Source organism: Arachis ipaensis, chromosome B7 (genome assembly GCF_059453495.1).
Source record: "Arachis ipaensis isolate K30076 ecotype BB chromosome B7, ASM5945349v1, whole genome shotgun sequence".
In the NCBI taxonomy this organism is placed as follows: Eukaryota; Viridiplantae; Streptophyta; class Magnoliopsida; order Fabales; family Fabaceae; genus Arachis; species Arachis ipaensis.
This window is the reverse complement of record NC_142442.1, coordinates 4,812,322-4,831,549: the sequence shown is the minus strand read 5'-3', so window position 1 is coordinate 4,831,549 and position 19,228 is coordinate 4,812,322. Positions and strand designations below refer to the sequence as shown.

General features: G+C 33.8%; 2 protein-coding genes across 5 annotated transcripts; both read right to left on the bottom strand.

Moving 5' to 3' along the window:
• Window positions 1–306: 306 nt before the first annotated feature.
• LOC148550199 (uncharacterized) lies at window positions 307–6,411 on the bottom strand. Its single transcript, XM_088494366.1, has 2 exons — window positions 6,339–6,411; window positions 307–1,955 (listed from the first exon to the last, which is right to left on the bottom strand). Exons 1-2 carry the CDS (start codon window positions 6,409–6,411, stop codon window positions 307–309), a joined length of 1,722 nt encoding a protein of 573 aa, XP_088350492.1.
• Window positions 6,412–13,595: 7,184 nt separating this feature from the next.
• Window positions 13,596–16,848, bottom strand: LOC107609806 (Tetratricopeptide repeat (TPR)-like superfamily protein). Of its 4 annotated transcripts, none has more exons than XM_016311839.3 (3): window positions 14,534–16,848; window positions 14,118–14,432; window positions 13,596–14,012 (listed from the first exon to the last, which is right to left on the bottom strand). In XM_016311839.3, exon 1 carries the CDS (start codon window positions 16,846–16,848, stop codon window positions 14,614–14,616), a length of 2,235 nt encoding a protein of 744 aa, XP_016167325.2. In that variant the 3' UTR covers window positions 13,596–14,012; window positions 14,118–14,432; window positions 14,534–14,613. The 4 variants fall into 4 exon arrangements, with proteins under 4 accessions (XP_016167325.2, XP_016167327.2, XP_020962728.1 ...); XM_016311841.3 differs by having other exon boundaries at window positions 14,371–14,432; XM_021107069.2 differs by having other exon boundaries at window positions 14,544–16,848.
• Window positions 16,849–19,228: the final 2,380 nt, after the last annotated feature.

Here is a 19,228-nt window from a genome sequence, read left to right as displayed (position 1 = left end):
AAAGACTCAAGACAAGATAAATAACTAAACTTAGACTTATATTCGTTTAAATTGCAATCTACTAATAATACAAAATATTCAAAGTAAAGTAATCAAATAACCTACTCATACTCGTCTAAATAATTATCTGAGTCATCAAAATCGTCAAAATCATCCTCCCTTTGAGAACTCTGTGGTTGTCCTGGTCGCTGCAGAATAGGTGGGAGTTTTCTACCTGGGGCTGGGGTTGGGACTGGGGCTGGGGCTGTGCTTTTCTGAGAGCTTGGAAAAGTAAAAGGAGGAGGTGGGGGAACACGTGATCCAGAACTATGATGGAACCATATTTACTTTGACATATTTTGATACAGTCAACAAAATGTAAAAACTTACATGCTCATGGAACCATGATGGAAAGTTGGATAAAGAATTATTGCTCCCATGGATTTGTTCGTATTTACTTCTAAATGTATCGACTTCAGGACAATTCAACAAGATATGTAAGTGAGCGGCTTTCATTTCCATACTAGTTAACCATCTGTCTTTGTTGGCTCTCCCAAGAATACCCGGTTGATCAAAAATAGAAAGGGTAGGCTCAGATGAACTTACACCACCATCATCATTCCGATTCGGCGTTGTTCTCTTAGACATGACATGTGGCTCAAAATAATAAGAACAATAACTTGATGTCTCTCTAGCCAGGTATGCTTGACAAATTGAACCCTCTACTCTAGCTCGATTCTTCACTGATCTCTTATACGTGCCTATTTCACGCTCAAATGGATACATCCACCTATACTGAGCTGGTCCACAAACACGTGCCTCATATGCCAAGTGAACTGGTAGATGCTCCATTATGTCGAAAAAGGCAGGTGGAAAAATTCTTTCTAACTTGCACAAAATAACAGGAATATTAGCTTCCATTTGTACAAGATCGCTAACCCGAAGAGTAGATGAACAAAGGTCCCTAAAATATTGACTTATTTCGGTCAACGGTTTCCACACGTGGTCTGGCAACTCTTTGAAGGCTAACGGAAGTAAACACTCCATAAATACATGACAATCATGAGTTTTCATCCCAAACAATTTTCCTCCCTTGACATCGACACACCTTTGTAAATTTGAAACATATCCATCTGGCATTTTCAACTCTTGTACCCATTTACAAATATTTTTTCGTTGTTGGAGTGTCAAGACATAGTTGCCCTTAGGCTTTGCCCAATGAACTTCGCGTACCTGCACCAAATTCAAATCTGGTCGCTTACAAAGCACAGCCATGTCTAATCTTGCCTTTTCATTGTCTTTTGTTCTTTCAGTATCCATAACGGTATTCATTATGTTATCAAAAATATTCTTCTCAATATGCATTAGATCCAAACAATGACGAACCAAATGATCTTTCCAATATGGGAGATCCCAAAATATACTCCTTTTGGTCCAATTGTGTTCCACCCCATATCCGCTCAATCTCACTTGTCCTCCTGTGTCAACTATTTTAGGATAGTGTCTAACTCTTTCCCAGACCTGTTCGCCACTAAGCCTAATACGAGGTTCTTCATCCTCCTCAACATTCTTCTTAAAACCAACTTTATTACGCCTATAAGGATGACCTTCAGGTAAATATCTCCTGTGACAGTCAAACCACGAATTCTTTCGGCCATAATCTAACCAAAAGGCCTTGGTATCCTCCATGCATACTGGACACACTAATCTTCCCCCCGTACTCCAACCAGACAACATTCCATAAGCAGAAAAATCGTTAATTGTCCATATTAATACAGCCTTTAACTGAAAATTCTTCTTGCTATGAATGTCGTATGTTAGGACGCCTTCATCCCATAACTCTTTAAGTTCATCTATCAATGGTTGAAGATAAACATCAATTTTTGCTTTGGGATTTTCTTTTCCAGGTATGATGCACGTTAGGAACAAAAAAGGGTCTTTCATACACATATGAGGTGGAAGGTTATAAGGGGTAACTATAACAGGCCAACAAGAGTACGGTGTGCTAAAATGAACATTAGGAGAAAACCCATCAGAACAAAGTCCAAGTCTAACATTACGCGGTTCGCTTGCAAAATGAGGATGCTTGGTATCAAAATGTTTTCATGCTTCACCATGGGAAGGATGTGTCATCACGTCGTCATTTCTGCGATTTTGGTGATGCCACAACATATGAGGGGCAGTACTCATTGATGCATACAACCTTTGTAGCCTTGGAATCAATGGCAAATAATGCATTCTTTTATATGGCACCTCTTTTATGGATCAAATAGCCACTAATGACCACTGTTATGGATCTTATCTATTAATCATAAATTAATGCATGCAATTCAGAGACATTGAAATATAGCTAGCAAGTTGAACTAATACCATAAGCACCATAATCTAAAACTAAACAGTGTAGTAATAGTACCAGAAAATATAATTGATCAAGGTAAATAGATTAAATAAAATCAAAACTCGAGCCATGACATTTCATTTGAAATCTTTTAATGATCAACAAATAAGTTAGCAATATTGATTTGTAATAAGATAGAACTGGAAGAAAGATGATAGTATGTGTTCCTAAATGTCCTTCCATTTCTATACATCCAAAGTAAAAGTACATGATAATAATAACAAAGGTGACAACTTCCACTTTTATAAAAATGAGATGGTGTATGTAGTTGGCAACAAGAAGAAAGCCAGATATAGCTAGCAGATTCACATTTTTGTATGTAATAATACAATTTTTTTTAATCAACAAAGGATAAAAATAAAGGACAAAAATGAAAGAAATGTTATTTGAAAAATTTTAATTTACAAACTTTCTCTTTTCTTTTTGAAATAATCGTAATTGTTTTAGACAATAGGAGACTTTATATAATATACTCACTCATCAATAATATGAAGCTAATTAATTAGTAACATAGAATAAGAGTAGGGTGTTAGGTAAAAAACTTCAATGAGCACAAAATTAGGTTAAGGTTTTACTAGGTTGGGAGGAGTAAACGAGTAAGATCGAAGGTGATTAAATGGAGAAATTCAAATATGCAGTAGCCGAGTGTTAGGTTAGATTGAAAGTTGTGTGAATTATGTTAAACACGACCACTACTAAGTTTTATACATAAATGGCGTGAAGCCATGAAAATAAAGAATTGATTCCATAACTAATACATAGATGTAGAAAAGTGAATTGCATAAAGTGCATGAATGAGAAAGAACCAATAATTAAGTAATAACGTGAATCTTCATAGGAGTAGAAGCAAGTACAAAATTCAAAGCATAACCAACAATCGTGCATTATTGACAGTACTCTTCACCAAAAGTGTGTGTCTCAAGTACAAACTAAAACTAGCGGACCACACAAAATGTGCCTTAGCTTTTACCAAAGTGTGGTACCAACCATTGAACCCCATCGAGCTCATTACCCAAACGATGTGTTATTAGATTCTTCCCTAGCTAGATACAATATACTATTTACTATTTTACTCTATCAAAATGTTATAAAATTGAAAAAATAAACCTAATAATAATCATAATAATAAAGCCTTACATACAAAAATTTCATTCAGGCATTTCTCCGAATATGTGGTGTGCAGAGTTCAAAACAGTAAATTTCAGTTTAATCTAAGCAACATTCAACCCAGTAATTTCAGAAAGATACAGCTAACAACAATTTCACTCCAGAAACACAAGTTTTAACAAACCTAAGCCTAACCAAAATTTCTAAAAACAGAATTAAAAAGCAGTGAAAATAAAGAAAAGAAAGATAGGGAACAAGTGAAGGGAACCTGCATTGATGAAAGGAGGAAGAAGAACGGAGAGGCGGTGGGGTGGTGGTGATGTCGCGGTGGCACAGAAGGTCGCCGCCGCTGGTGGTTGCTTGTCGGTGCTTGAAGACGCGGACAGAGGGTGACTCCACGAACAGGGGTGTCGCACGCAGGAACGAAGAAATGGAGAAATGGGGAAGAAAGAGAAGAAGGAAGAGAGAGAGGGTAGGCGATGGTGGTCGCCGGTGGTGGTGTCGGACGGAGGTGGCGTTGAAGAGAAAGCGAATTCAATCAAAGGATACCTAGCTTGAATTTGGGGAAGTATGCGTTTCTGAACTTTGGAAGCAGGAGTTGAGAAAATGTGTTTTTAGTGATAAAAATCGACGGCCTATTTGTCGATTTTATTCAAATTTATCGACGGCAAAGGTGTCGATATTTTAAATAATAAAATAGACGACATATTCGTCGATTTTAATATGAAAAAAACAACACATATAGCGTCTATTATATAGATTAAATTTAGACCGTTCATTCCATTTTAGAAAGTAATCTAGATCGTTCAAATTTATCGACGGCAATGTTGTCGATATTTAAAATAATAAAATAGACGCCATATTCGTCGATTTTAATATAAAAAAAAATAACACGTATGGCATCTATTATATAGATTAAATTTAGACCGTTCATCCCATTTTAGAAAGTAATCTAGACCGTTCAAATTTATCGACGGCAAAGTTGTCGATATTTAAAATAATAAAATAGACGCCATATTCGTCGATTTTATTTTCGACTTCTGGTTCGCCTATAACATGACGATAAATTAATGCATTATAAAAATATCGACGACTAGGCCGTCGATTTTAATATTTTTATTTTTAATTATTTTTTTAGTAATATCGACAGCAGGCCGTCGAAAATTATCGACGGCAGAAATAGCCGTCGATTTTTGCCGTCGATAAACACGCTTTTTCTTGTAGTGAAAGGAGTTTTAGAGAAATACAGATTGAACATAAAGTCACAGTGAAACGGTATATACAAAATGTAAGTTTAGTAGACGAGAGAGAAATAACAATACAAAAGTGAAATTTGAAGAAATATCCTACTACAAATAAAGTATTTTAAGTATCTTAAGTGTATTATACAAGATAATAAAAAAAATTGAGAAGGACTTAAAATATTCGATACAAACAGACTGATCAAAATGATAGAATGCATCTGGTTTTATATGTACTAAAAAAGTACGATTAAAAGTTAAAGAAAAATTTTATCGCACTTCCATTAGACCGACAATATTATATATGGAATAGAGTGTTGAATGGTAAAGGGTAAGTATGAACATAAATTAAGTGCTGCAGAGATGAGGATGCTAAGATAGACGAGAGACTACACATATATGGACAAAATAAGGAATAAATATATAAGAGAAAAGGTTGAAGCAACGGCCATTGTAGAAAAGATGGTAGAATCTCACGCACCAAAGGTGGTTTGGACATGTGAGAATAAGATCAACAGATTACCCGATTAGGAGTGTGGATGAGATGGAAGGGGAATAGGTGGCAAATAGTAGAGGAAGACTTGAAAAAATCATACATGAGTTGATCAAAAGAGATTTATGCGTCAACAATCCTAATATAGACATGATACATGATACGACACAATAAATATTATTTAATCCATATAACCGATCTTACGAAAGAAAAGACTTTGTTGTTATATTTAATTTTTTTTTTTAGAGGTTAATAAGTTAAGGATCGGATTCATTCTTTATCTTTTAATTATAAAAATTTTATTATTATATTATAAAATTATTTATTGAGAGAGAGAGGGGGAGGGGTAATATCTCAAATGGTCCCTGAAATTTTCAACTTGCCTTCGATTAGTTTCCCAGCCACTTTTTAAAATGACCAAATGTATCTTCTTCTCTCAGAAATGTGAATTTTCGTTAGTCCAAAAATTACCAGACATTTTAAATGATGTGTACAGTTAAGTGTCAAGTTTGCAATTAATTGCATGCTGGTGTTGACACACAAGGAGTTCGACTCAAATTGGTGTCCAAAATTTGGTTAAAATACCCAAATTAATCTATTCACACTTATAAAGTCCTAACCCCTAAATATTCATCTTCATCATTTATCTTGGTATGTTCTTCATTTCCTCTTCTCTGCTGTTCGTCATCTCATCTATGAAGCTTGTCTTATTTGCTCTTATGCATGAGCCATGATAGGTGGTAGTAATAGAAGTAAAAAAAAATTTAAATAAGAACTCTAGTGAAAGTTGAGTGAAAGAGAAGTCCATTGACCATAACCTGTACATTGAATTTAAATGATATATAATGCAGGCCACAAAACTTCAGTAAGAATTCAATTTGAGATGATAGTTGAAATCATTGTTTTGGAAAAAAGATTATTTCGAAGTCCTCGTTGGTGTCGTATTCGAGATGATAGCTAAACTTATTGTGTTGTACTTAAAATTTGCGGGGCGACCATTAATGCTTCTCTTCTTCTTCGCCGCTACTTTAATTTATTTGAAGAAGAGAGACTATAACACGATACAACGTCATTTTTTGCAATTGGGCCCTTCAAACAAACTGCCATCATCTCTGGTGACCTTCTCTCCAGCAGCTGGTGATGTCGCCCTTCTCTATTATTGTAGCAGCAAGTTCCACATTTGAGAGAGCCATCGTTTTTTGATGGAATAGAGCTCCTAGCGCCACACTCAAACCGATGAGAAGTGGTGAACAGTGAAGGAAGACTCAAACCGGATCTTCAGAGGCAGAGAGCGGATACGATGAATAATCGCAACAACATTACCGTAGTAGAGCAGAGAAGCAGACCTCGATCCAATCAGGAGTCATCAGATGGGAACACGAAGTGCAAGTATGGCGCAACAGTTGGGAAAGGGAGAGTTGTCAAATCACGGTGAAGCACGTGACGATGAAGTTGGAGCAACCAGCAGTAGCGTGAAGAGATAATTGGAAAATCCAATACGGGAGGCGAAGCTTGGTTGAAGACGAGGAACGCGCAGCGCAGCCAACTATGGCGTTTGGAGAAGAAGCTAAGATGTCTTTCAGATGTGAAACTGGATGGGGTGGGCTTCGAGTATCTGTCAGGTCGTGTTGGCTACCATGACCCCCCAAAAAAATATGTCAATTTGGCACTTAACTGCACACATCAATAACGTTAAAACGTCTGATGACTTTTGAACAAACGAGAATTTACATTTCTAAAAATAAAGAATACATTTAGTCATTTTAAAAAGTGAAAAACTAATCTGAGACAAATTAAAAATTTCAATTAAAGACCATTTTAGATATTATCTATATCTATCTATCTTATACTAGGGTAATAGTTGTCGATATATAGATTAACCACTACAAATCAGCCATTACGTATAGAGCTTAAAAGATAGGAAGACACAAAAGAATTGAAGAAGAATCAAACAAAATTGATTAATATTTTTCCAAGCCAATATTTTGTTTTTAAACATTTTAACTTTAAGGTTAGTTGGGCTTTGGTGGGAATTATTGATTTTTTCTTTTTTATATGAGTAATACTCCAAATAGGTCTCCAAAGAATTCACGGTCAGGCAGATTTGTCTCAAACAAAATTTAACTAAAATTTTGATCCTGACGTTTTTAGTTATACACCAGATACGTCCCTAAGGCAGTTTGACCCGGTCAGGACGTCCTACGTGGAGGTTAACGGACTGACATGTCAGGTTAACTGTTACGTGTCACCTCCAGGACAATTTAGTCCCTGTCCAAGTTGGACAAAACGACATCATATTGGATCATGAGGCGAACGACGTCGTTTGGTGGAGGACAAATTCGTCTCCACCAGACTTATCTGCGTGTTTGAGGGAACCTATATGCCTGATGATTATGCTTCTATAGGGACCTATTTGTCTGATAACCTAATGTTTGGGGACCTATTTGTCTGATAACCTAATGTTTGAGGACCTATTTGTCTGATAACCTAATGTTTGGGGAGCTATCTGACCTATAATTGGTGACATTACCCTCAAATATATTCATTGTCTTTTTTTGATTTCATTGAAAACACAAGCTGATGTATCTGGACCTGGTAGCTTGCAAAATTCTAATCCTCCCTCTCATAACACTCAAATTGAAGATTCTCCTTCACATGTCACAAAAAAATGTCTCAGACAATTTCAAAGTATGCTAATTTTGAATGACTTAATGCGTATGTTAAAATCTGTATGAAACATCCTCATAATAATTTTGTCAATTCCAGGCTCAGGAACCTTTTAGACGTCCAAAGCAAACAGTAATCAGGTCCAATGCTCAGAAGAGTGTTAGTGTTGAGAACATGGCAATTGCAACCAGTGGCACAGCATCTAGATTGTTCAAATTTATTCCAACACCGGGATAAATGGATGAAACAGACCAAAAGCAACGTGTTTCTTTTATACTATTTACCACAATTGATTTCATGCATATCCATCTAAATATAATGAGACATTTTAATCTAACAATTTGATAATCAACACAGATTAAAACTTGCCTAAACAACCACCACATACATACAAAACACAACTACAACTATCAATGCCCCCAATTATTATACCCCTAAACAAAGCAAAAACAGTATGCTTTTTCACAACATGGCTATCCTCATTCTTCTTCAACAACAGATCCTCCAACTGCTTCACTCTCTCCTCCAAGGCAAGCCATCATTCAACATACGCATTAAGTCATTCAAAATTAGCATATTTGCGATTGCCTGAAATATTTTTTTGTGACATGTGAAGGAGAATTTTCAATTTGATTGTCATCAGAGAGAGGATTAGAATTTTGTAAGCTACTAGGTCCAGATACATCAACCTGTGTTTTCAATGAAACCAAAAAAGGGCAATGAATATATTTGAGGGTAATATCACCAATTATAGGTCAGATAGGTCCCCTAACATTAGGTTATCAGACAAATAAGTCTCAATAGAAGCATAATCATCAGGCAGATAGGTCCCCTCGAACAGGCAGATAGGTCCCCCATTTAAAATGTTGCCGTTTCGCAATTCTGTCTTTCATGATGAGGACGAATTTGTCTTCCATGAAACGACGTCGTTCGCCTCATGATCCAATACAACGTCGTTTTGTCCAACTTGGATGGGGACTAAATTGTCCTGAAGGTGACACGTGGCAGTTAACCTAACACGTCAGCCCATTAACCTCCACGTAGAACGTCCTGATCGAGTCAAACTGGCATGGGGACGTATTTGGTGTATAACTAAAAATATCAGGGTCAAAATTTTAGTTAAATTTTGTTGGGGACAAATTTGTTCGACTGCAAATTCTTTGGAGATTTATTTGGGATATTATTCTTTTTATATTTACTACTTTATTTCGGAAATCACCATATACTTGGAACGTGTAAACCGTATAGTTAAACAGAGTATGATATTATATTAGAATAATGTAATCATTTATATATCCCATTACAATTTTAATAATAATATATAATAATGATGTTTATTTATTTTCATGATGTTATTATGCTATATAATTATAAAAATTATCTCACATTATATATATTTTGTTTTTATTGTCAAATTTTTTTTAGATTTATTATTACTGCAAGCTAAGATATAAAATTCTCTTTAGAGTTTAGACAATATAAGACTCTCACAAACTTATATATTTTAATTTTATATTAATTTTTCAATAATATTTTGGCTTTAATTTTTTTAGTATTACTTATTTATGTAATACACATAATTTATTTTCACTATTAGTACATAAAATTTAAACTTTATTATTTTTGAAGTTGCAAGCCGATTCAATAATCATATTTTCAATGGTCCACAAAAATAATAGGAAAATAGTGAAAGTAAGAATTAATTATATTCCCATCACGCCAGAGTAGTAGAATTATCGCTAGGTAACGAAAATGCGAAATTTAAGGAAAAAGACCACAGGAGAAATTTCATTAATTTCCAATAACCAAAGTTTGAATTGGATCAACAACCTTTGAATTTTCATCTTGTGAATTAAGATTTAAGAACAATTGAATATTTCTCTTTGTGCAATCTCCATATATTCATGTTTTGAAGTTGAAAAAAAAAAAATAGGTCTTCAATATTTTATTACGAAGATAATTAAATATTTCATCAAATTTAATTTACAAATATATCTTAATCTTTGTAGATGAGAGACAAATAAATTCTTCTCTACCATATTCAAAATAATCGACAAAGAAATTTATGTATGTTATCAGATAAAACTTATTAGTAATTAAATATGAATTTAATTTTGATGTACTCTCAGTATAAAATAGTTTTACATGTGTATTTAATTATGTATAACACTACATTAACAAAAATAACTGTCTTTGACATTAACTGCACGAATAGTTAGTCATTCAAAAGAATGGACATAATTGCACGACTGCGTAAAGCTGTAAAACATTTTACACTGTCAGTGTACCAAAATTAAACTCATTAAACATATCTATAGATTTAGTTATTTTTGCAATAAAAAGTCTGAAATTATTTGTCATTTTATATTAAAATTGTTGGTAAAACCTAATGACAAAGGCAATATAAAATGCCAAACAAAAGCAAACAGAAACAGTTGAGCGAGTCACTAGGGTTACAACTTACAAAAGAGGCCAGCTTAATAATTTTAATTTCTTTTATAATCTCTTTTTTTTTTTCAGTCACCAGATTTATTTTGGAACCTACTAATAATAATTTCAACTTACTTTGTTAGAAGTAAGTCATCTCTCAATATAAATAAGAATAAAATTCCACCCATATTTGTCCTTATTTGCTTGTCTTAGATAACCAAAGATTACATAAGAGCCACTAGCTACAATTGAATATTTTGGGGGAAAATTATATTGCCACCTCCTCTAAAAGTTGGAGAAAGTAAACAATTTTTTCTCTTGTATTTGTAAAATCAGTTTTTTTTTTCTTTTTAAAATTGTTAATAAAAAACTAAAGTTATGCATTTTATCTTTCTTGAAATTTAAGTAATAATAATACATTATATGTTATAAAATATAGTACTAGGAGGATCATGCATTTGAATAAATATATTGATCCCCTATTTTTTCCAAATATTATTTTTTTAAATTATCATCTAAATTAATTATTTGTTTCTTTTTTCTTCTTATTATTAGTCAAATAGAAGGAAGAAAAAAACAAAGAAATATACTAAAAGTCTTTCTCAACACATTTTGATGGTTTGTCAAGTCAAATTTTCACTCCAAGATTAATTTAATTATATTATTATATTAGTAGAAAATCAGGTGTAGTCGACTTCACGTGAAGTTGATAACTAAAAGCTGTTAAATGATTTGACTGATTTGATTAAATTTTCATCTAACAACTCTCAACTATCAACTTCACATGAAGTCGATTGCACCTGAGTTTTGACCTATTATATTACAAGGTTATAGAAATTTACATCCTCATGATATGTTCTAGAATATAGAATACTAGAATAATGAATATTCATCTTCTTCTGTTTATCAAATTATGTAGCGGTTGTATTGCAACTTTGAACTTTCGATCGGATCTAAGTGTCATATTCACTAAAATGTCATAGTCAAAACATAATTAAATAAATAAAATGTGTACTAAAATTCAAAACAAGTCACTTTCCAAGCCACAATAATTGCGAGTACAAATACACATTTATTTATTACTAATAACACAACAAGACAAGCCAATTGTTATAATAATTACTTATAACAATATTATAAAATAAAATTCATAGATCAGAGTGATTTCTATGTAGTTCGTTCACCAAAATTTAGATAAAAATTAGAGAGTGATGATATATACTTGAAAGGAACAGATAAATAATCGGTCAAAGAAAGGGGTTAGGAATTAGATATTATATTATTTATTAAATAAATATTTAAATGATTTTTTAAAATATTTTAAATCAAACACTTTAATTTTTAATAATTTTTATTTTTTTATAAGGTTTTAAGAATTATTTTTATTCGATAGATTAGTTTCTTATTATTTATAGTTAAGTTTTAATATGCATGATAAACGAATAAATTTCTAATAAATTTTAATTATAAGACAATTAATTAAAAATATACTTTGAAATAAATTAATTTTTTTAAAATAATAGAGAGATAAATTGATCCTATAAAAATAATTTTTAAAATTTTTAAAAAATAAAAATTTATTAAAAATTAAAATATCTAATATAAAATTCCTTCGCGATTATTTGTTCATATATATATATACATATATGCATTATTATAAGTCTATAGTTAAAATATGATGATTATACATGCTTATCCATATCCACTATGATTTATATATATATATATATATAAGATCCACATCACCAATGACAATGTATATAACTATTTGACATTTTATCTCTCTCTCTTTTCTTTTCTTTTTTTCTTTCTTTTTTTTTTTTTTTTTTGGCCCTTTTCTCAGGAAATTTATTGATAAATCTTAATCCTCATCACCATCATTGTGAATTTCATCATTGATCTTAGGCCACTCTTCCCGCCGCCGTTTCGGTTGCTTTAGTTTTGTGGACGTGAATTATACTCAATTAATCATAATTCTTTCTTTGCTTAGCCAAATTTGAATTTGTCTAAACAAGGAGCAATTTGCTGGGGACATTAATAACATTAATTCTTAATTAGGCCTGGATTCATTGTGGTTAATTGATGTGTAATGTTTAAGTCAATTAAGAACAAAATTGTGTCAATTACAAATCATGATGTTGTTTTGGTAGTTTTGACTGCTTTTTTTCAGCAGCCAGATATTGGGTTTATCTTATTATTACCAATAATAATAATAATAACAATAATAATAATAATAATAACCTACTTCTTGTATAGTTCAATGCATTTATTGAGTGGTATGTGACATGTAATTTTTGTAGTTGCTGGTTTTTACTTTGAAGATTTCAACTTGGATAACGTTGGACAATCTAGGTCCATAAAATACATTGCATGATTCAATTCCATATATTCTTATAATCTATTATGTGGTTGAGATTATAAATTAACTTGGCTTAGTCATATGAAGGCTGGCCAAGGAAATCAAATTGGAAAACTTAAAACATCATTCTTTGTTGCCACATGATTCTTTAGCCCAATGCGCCAAAAACTAATGCATCGCAAATTGAAACTCCATTTAAAGATTCGTCACCTGTTACTAGATTGTTGTATGTACAAAGTAGGTTTCAAATTCCTAACACTTAGTTAAATGGACGAGTGAGTTAACCATTTGATTAACCCAAATTAATTACTTAAAACATCGTTTGATTTTGTGTATATACATGAATTGGTCATCGGATATAAGTAGTTCACATCTTAGGAAAACATTGTTTAGGAGATATGTCAGATTTGATTGATTAATTGATTCATGCTACTAATAATGTTATTGAAGTAAAACATGTAAAAAAAAGAAGTTAAAAACAGTTTTTTTTTTTTCAAATGAAATGTCTTATATTCGAATATCCGATTCGATCTGATTTTTATAGCATGAATCAGCTTGAGATTTTGGTCATATCCAATAAGATCCGTGAATACTGCTATGCATAAACTATAATCTAAGTCTATATTCACTAAACAGAACAATTCAATTGCTTATAATCTTCCAATCTATTATGTGGTTGAGATTATAAATAAACTAGGTCTAGTCATATGGAGGCTGGCAAAGCAAATCAAATTGGACCTTTTCTTGAAATTTGTTGTGTATAAACATGAATTGGTCACTGGATATAAGAGGTTTACATATTGGGAAAAGAATTGTTTTGGAGACATGTTAGATTTGATTGATCAATTCATTCATGCTACTAATTATCATATGATTAAATATCAAACCAGAACTGTTTGCATTTTACAATTTCATTTTGGCAACACTCCATAAATAAATTAATTAAATCATGGAAAAATTCAAGTTCATTGTAGAAGTTACCAAGTGTTACACATGTATGGAGGCCCAAATTATTATTATACTCTAGTGTTCATGCTTCATATAGCAACAATGAAGATAAAAAGAATCCATGACTAAACAATAAACTTAACAAGTTATCTATGTGTATGTAACCAACACCAATGTTGGTCTGCTAATAAGCAAATTCATTCCTTTTCCAAAGCGATTTCGAGTTTGAACTCTGGAGACCAGAAAAACGTACCAGAAGAAGCCGTCACAGTTACTCAAGCACGATTAGTCGAATCGTTGTGCTCTTCATATGCCGCTTGCATTTTGGTAAACGGTAGAAAAGTGGCAGCATTTGCTTCAGCCCAATTCAATAATCATTTCTTGATTTCACTGCAACAAAAACCTCCATTAGTATACATTGAGAATATCTACATTTGACTTCAACATGTACTTGGAAGGATGTTTACAAAGATTTTTAGGATCCTATATCATTACCAAAACTTTTTGGATCTGTCACAAGGATGCCACACCTGCAAACCATTCCTAGCAAAACGGCTAGTTCGCATCTTGAAGCATCCACAATGTATTTGATTAAAAGAATGACATTGAATGTCATAGTTGAATTTGAAAAAAGAGAATGTATAAATCATACCAGTAAAGTAGGTACTGAGAGATTAATTATCATATTCATGAGCATGAAGAAAAAAGCACCAAGACATTCATAATTGGATAGTTATAGGAAGCATACATCTTTCTTTCTTTTCTTTGTTACCAACCAGGGCCGCAATGCTCGCCTTATATATGCGAAACCTGGACAAAGAGGCGCATTAACACACTATTATTCCACATCTCAATAAATAGTTCAAATGAGGCACATTAAGATAACAACACTTGGAGATAGAAAGTTCAACCTTTTCATACCGGGAATTCGGTGCAAAGTGTTGTAATGTTCCAAGTTCCAACATGTACATCACTCCAACAATAAAATCCCTTAGACATTGTCTTCTGGCACAAACCCCCTCTGCAGCATTTCGTCATGAAAACGGAATGCCTCTTTCAGATTGTCTTGAGAAACGTGCCCATTGATCAATGCTGTGTACGTCGATTTATCAGGATTGATTCCTTTGTCAATCATCATACGTAATACCTTCTCAGCCTCTTTCATTCTGCCTTGCCTACAATACCCGAATAGAATCGCATTGTATGTGATAACATCAGGCAGTATCCCTTGTTGAACCATGTCGTTGATCAACATAAAAGCTCTGCCAAGGTTCTCTTCCTTTACAAAACCATTTATAAGAGTATTGTATGTAATACCATCAGGAGAAACTCCTCCCGAAATCATCCTGTTCAAGAAGTCATCAGCCTTCGACACATCACCAGCTCTCAAATAGCCCTTTACAATGGTGTTGCAAGTAACCAGGGAGGGTTTAATATCTTTCTCTACCATTTCGTCCCACAAGCCGAATGCTTCGGACATAAGACCTAAACTGCAAAATCCGTTTATTAAAATGCTAAAAGATATGTGATTTGGCACTATATTCCTACTTAACATATCTGACCACAATTCCTTAGCTTTATCCATTTCACCAATTTTACAGAATCCATCAATCAATGTATTATATGTTACAACATCTGGCTTAAGGTTTCTCTGAGTCATTGTGTCAAACAAACCGAGAGCTTTATTCATATTCCCATCCTTGCAATATCCATGGATGAGAGTGGTTAGAGTGTAGAAATCAGGAAAAACTCCTCTTTCCACCATCTCCTTAAACAACTCATCGGCATCAGCAAGCATTTTCCCCTTGCACAGTCCATTCAGTAGCGTATTATACGTAACCACGTCCATGACGCATCCCTGCTCCACCATTTCATTCCGCATTCTTAAAGCCTCAAGCATTTTTCCGTTTCTACAATATCCGTCTATAAGAATGGTATAAATCACGGTATCAGGAACCGAACCAGAACCCCTCATGCTATTAAAATACGCCAAGGCACGATCAAGATTCCCATTCCTGGAGAACACACCTATAATTGAGCTGAAGCTAATCGAATCAGGAACAACTCCATGATGCAACATTTCGTTAAAAACCTTTTCAGCCTCCCGAACATTATCCTTCCGACAACTCTCCACAAGCAAGGGGTTAAAAGTTGTGGCATCAGGGCTCAATCCATTCGCCAACATCTCATCCAAAACTTCCCTCGCCCTCGCATAGTTACCCTTCTTGCACAATCCATTGATAATAGCATTATAAGTAAAAACCCCGGGTCTTAACCCCTTGCTTGCCATCGAATTCATCAACTCGAATGCCTTCGACAAGAGCCCCTCGCGACAATGAGCATTGATCAAAGTATTATAAGTCACGCCATCGGCGAAAACACCCTTATTCTCCATACCATCCAAAAAATCCTTAACATATTCCAATCTACCATCTTTACACAAAGCATTAACCATAATATTAAGAGTATAAACATTAACATGCATACCACTATTCACAACACTATCATACACATTGAATGCCAAATCAACCCAACCAATTCTCACAAGTGCACCAAGAAGAGCATTGCATGCATTGATGGAAACACAAAACCCTCTACCCCTCAACAATTCAAAAGCTTCAGAACCTTCTCTAAGCTTCCTAGATTGAACATAAGTCCTTATCAACAAGTCAAAAACACTCACATTGACATTGGAACAAGAATCACCATTGATCAATGAATCGATGATCTCGCGGCGCGTGACTCCGCTTTTCCTGATCATGCGGAGGAGCAGGGCCTGAGCCTCCGGAACCTTCCTGAGACGGACAAGCGCGTGCACCATTGCGCCCAGTGAGCGCGTGGAGTGTTTGAGGTTGGGAGAAGTGAAGGAAAGAGCATGTAGGAACCTGTTGGCCAAGGTGGGATTTTGATGGCACCGGCGGAGAATATCGACGATGAGGGGAAATGGGTCGGAGCGGTTAAGGTTGTTGTTCAGGTGGTTGTGGAGGGAGTTGAGGTTGTTGTGCTTTAAGCTGAGGAGAACCTTCTCGACCAAGAAGGGGTCAGAGAGAGGAGGCTGTGGTGGCGGCAGAGAGTGGGTTGAGAAGGAAGATGGGAGAAGGTGGCGGAGACGACGGAGGAGGAGGAGGTGGTGGTGGCGTGACAGTGTCGGCATTGCAGAGTGAGGAGGAGAAAGTTGGAATTTTTTTTTGGCTGAATGATGTTGGACAAGAAAGATAGTGTGCATGGAAGAATAATTGGGCCTTTTTGGATTGTGGCATTTATTGGGTTGGGTTAAACATTTTTCATAATCCAATCTACTCCACCCATTAGTATATAATTGCTCACCAAAAACCCCATGAGGCAAATTTTTTTAGCACCATGTCAAATTGATTAGGGTGTTCATGGATAGGATCCGATCCGCATATCCGCGGTGTTTATCTGAATCCAATTCGAAAATTGCGGATATGAATCCGATCCGCAAGACTTTCGGATCGGATCAGATACGCACACTAATCGGATGGGATTGAGGATTTTGTGTTGGTATCCGCATATCTGCGTATCCGTAAAAATAAAGAAATAAATAAGTAAATATTCTTTTTATGTTTTATTTCAACTAATAATTATCATATATGTTATATTATTTTAATTTATTATTTAAGAAAAGTATGTTTAATATTATTTTAAGAGTAAATATATTTAAAATAATAGAAAAAATGAATTTTATTGACATGTTTTTAATAAAAATAAGCTTTTAAAAATATTTTTGTGTTTTGCGGATATATCCGATCCGATCCGATCCGATCCGCAAATGTGTTTTATTGACATGTTTTTAAGGTTGGATCGGATCGAATCTAACCTTAAAAACTGCGGATATTGGATCCGATCCGATTCGATCCGCGTTCACCCCTAAACTTAATACAAAAAACAATCCTAGAAAAGTTTGGTGATTATTATGTAGTTAATTATTTTGTTAAAAAAAAAAAGTATATAACCAAATTAAGTTGGTCTAGTAATTAATTCACTAGTCCGCTTAATCAAGTGACAGAAATTTGAATATCATTCCATGGTTTACAGTTCTTTAGAGGTAATGCAAAATCTTTTTCACTGCCTTTCAGTGTTCCAAGGTTGGTTGATGCATGAATTGAGAGACTTTATTAATTGTGAAGGGAATACTAAATCTAGTTATTGTAAATATTATAATGTGCCAACAAGAGATCTATATTTCTTTGAATCCTCATAGCTCTTAGAACATTGTTTCATGAGTTTCAACAGGGACAACATGGGAGTAGACATGGATTTAGTTTGATTCATCCTGCTAATAAATCATGTGTGTATTTGGTTTGAGACAAGAGTAATTTATTTGGCTGTAGAAAATTCATTTCGAGTTTTAAAAAATAATTCAATTCTTTTTAAAAAGTTATGCAATAATTTATTAGCTACCAGTAAATCTTTAAATAGAACTTCGATTCATGATAGATTAATCTTGATATGTCCGATTGAAAGATATTATGGAAAATAAAAAGTATATATTTAATATTTATATTTTTTTTATATAAAAAAGAATGTAAAACTTTTTATATTACTATCTAATCCAACTCTAAACTGATGATACTTTTTTTTATACCTAATTAGATCCAAACGATTCCACTTATTAGAGTACCCTCCCAAGTCGTATAAGATAGTTACCACCTAATTCACACGGTACAAACACTAAGGTAGTGTTTGTTTTGAGGTATTGAGAGAGAGACTGAGAGACTGAGACTCAATATCATGTTTGTTGGTTTAGAGACTGATACTAAAATTTCTATTTCTGTCCCTAAAATTTCAGTATTTCAGTACTTTCAAAAAGTAGGGACACAGGAGACTAGAATTTTTAGAGATGGAGACTGAAACTTTAATAACATTTTATACCTAAAATATCCTCATTTCAATTAATTGATTTCAATTTTACCCTTTGTACAAATCAAATTAGAATTTCATTCTTATTTTAATTTCTGTCTCCCACTTTGCACCAAACAGAATATTGAGATTTATTTCAATCTCTGTCTCTTAGTCTCTGTCTAGTCTCAGTCTTTCGGTCTTTGTCTCTCTACCAAACACTACCTAACAACCGAATAATTGGAAATTGGGCACAAAGACTTATCTTGGTGTTCTTACTATTAGAAGTTAGAATCCAAACCGTCAATAGAATTCCAATGAAAAATCTTAACACTTTAACGGCCCAAAAATCCTTATCAAGGAACCAAGCCTAAAGAATATATTTCAAAAGGAAAAAACCCATCCTTTTTTAGGATTATCTTAAGAGATGTAAAAAAATATTGTAGCAAAAAGATGCAACAAGACCTCGACTCCAAGTTCAAGGAAGGAAAGAGTCGGGCCGTTGAGCCTTAGCTCATGTGGCATAAGTTCCCCTTCCTTACTAAGAGGTCTCAGGTTCGAGTCTCATCTAGTGCAAACTTGACCAAAAAAGGAGATTTTATGTGTATGTGGGTGTGGTGTGTGTGAGTGTGTAACCTGAAATTAGGGGTTGTCCAATCCATTGACAAAAAAAAAAAACAAAAAAAAAAGGAAGGAAAGAGTCAAGGTCGAGAAGATACAAGCAATGTCGCTTGTAAAACTCTTTC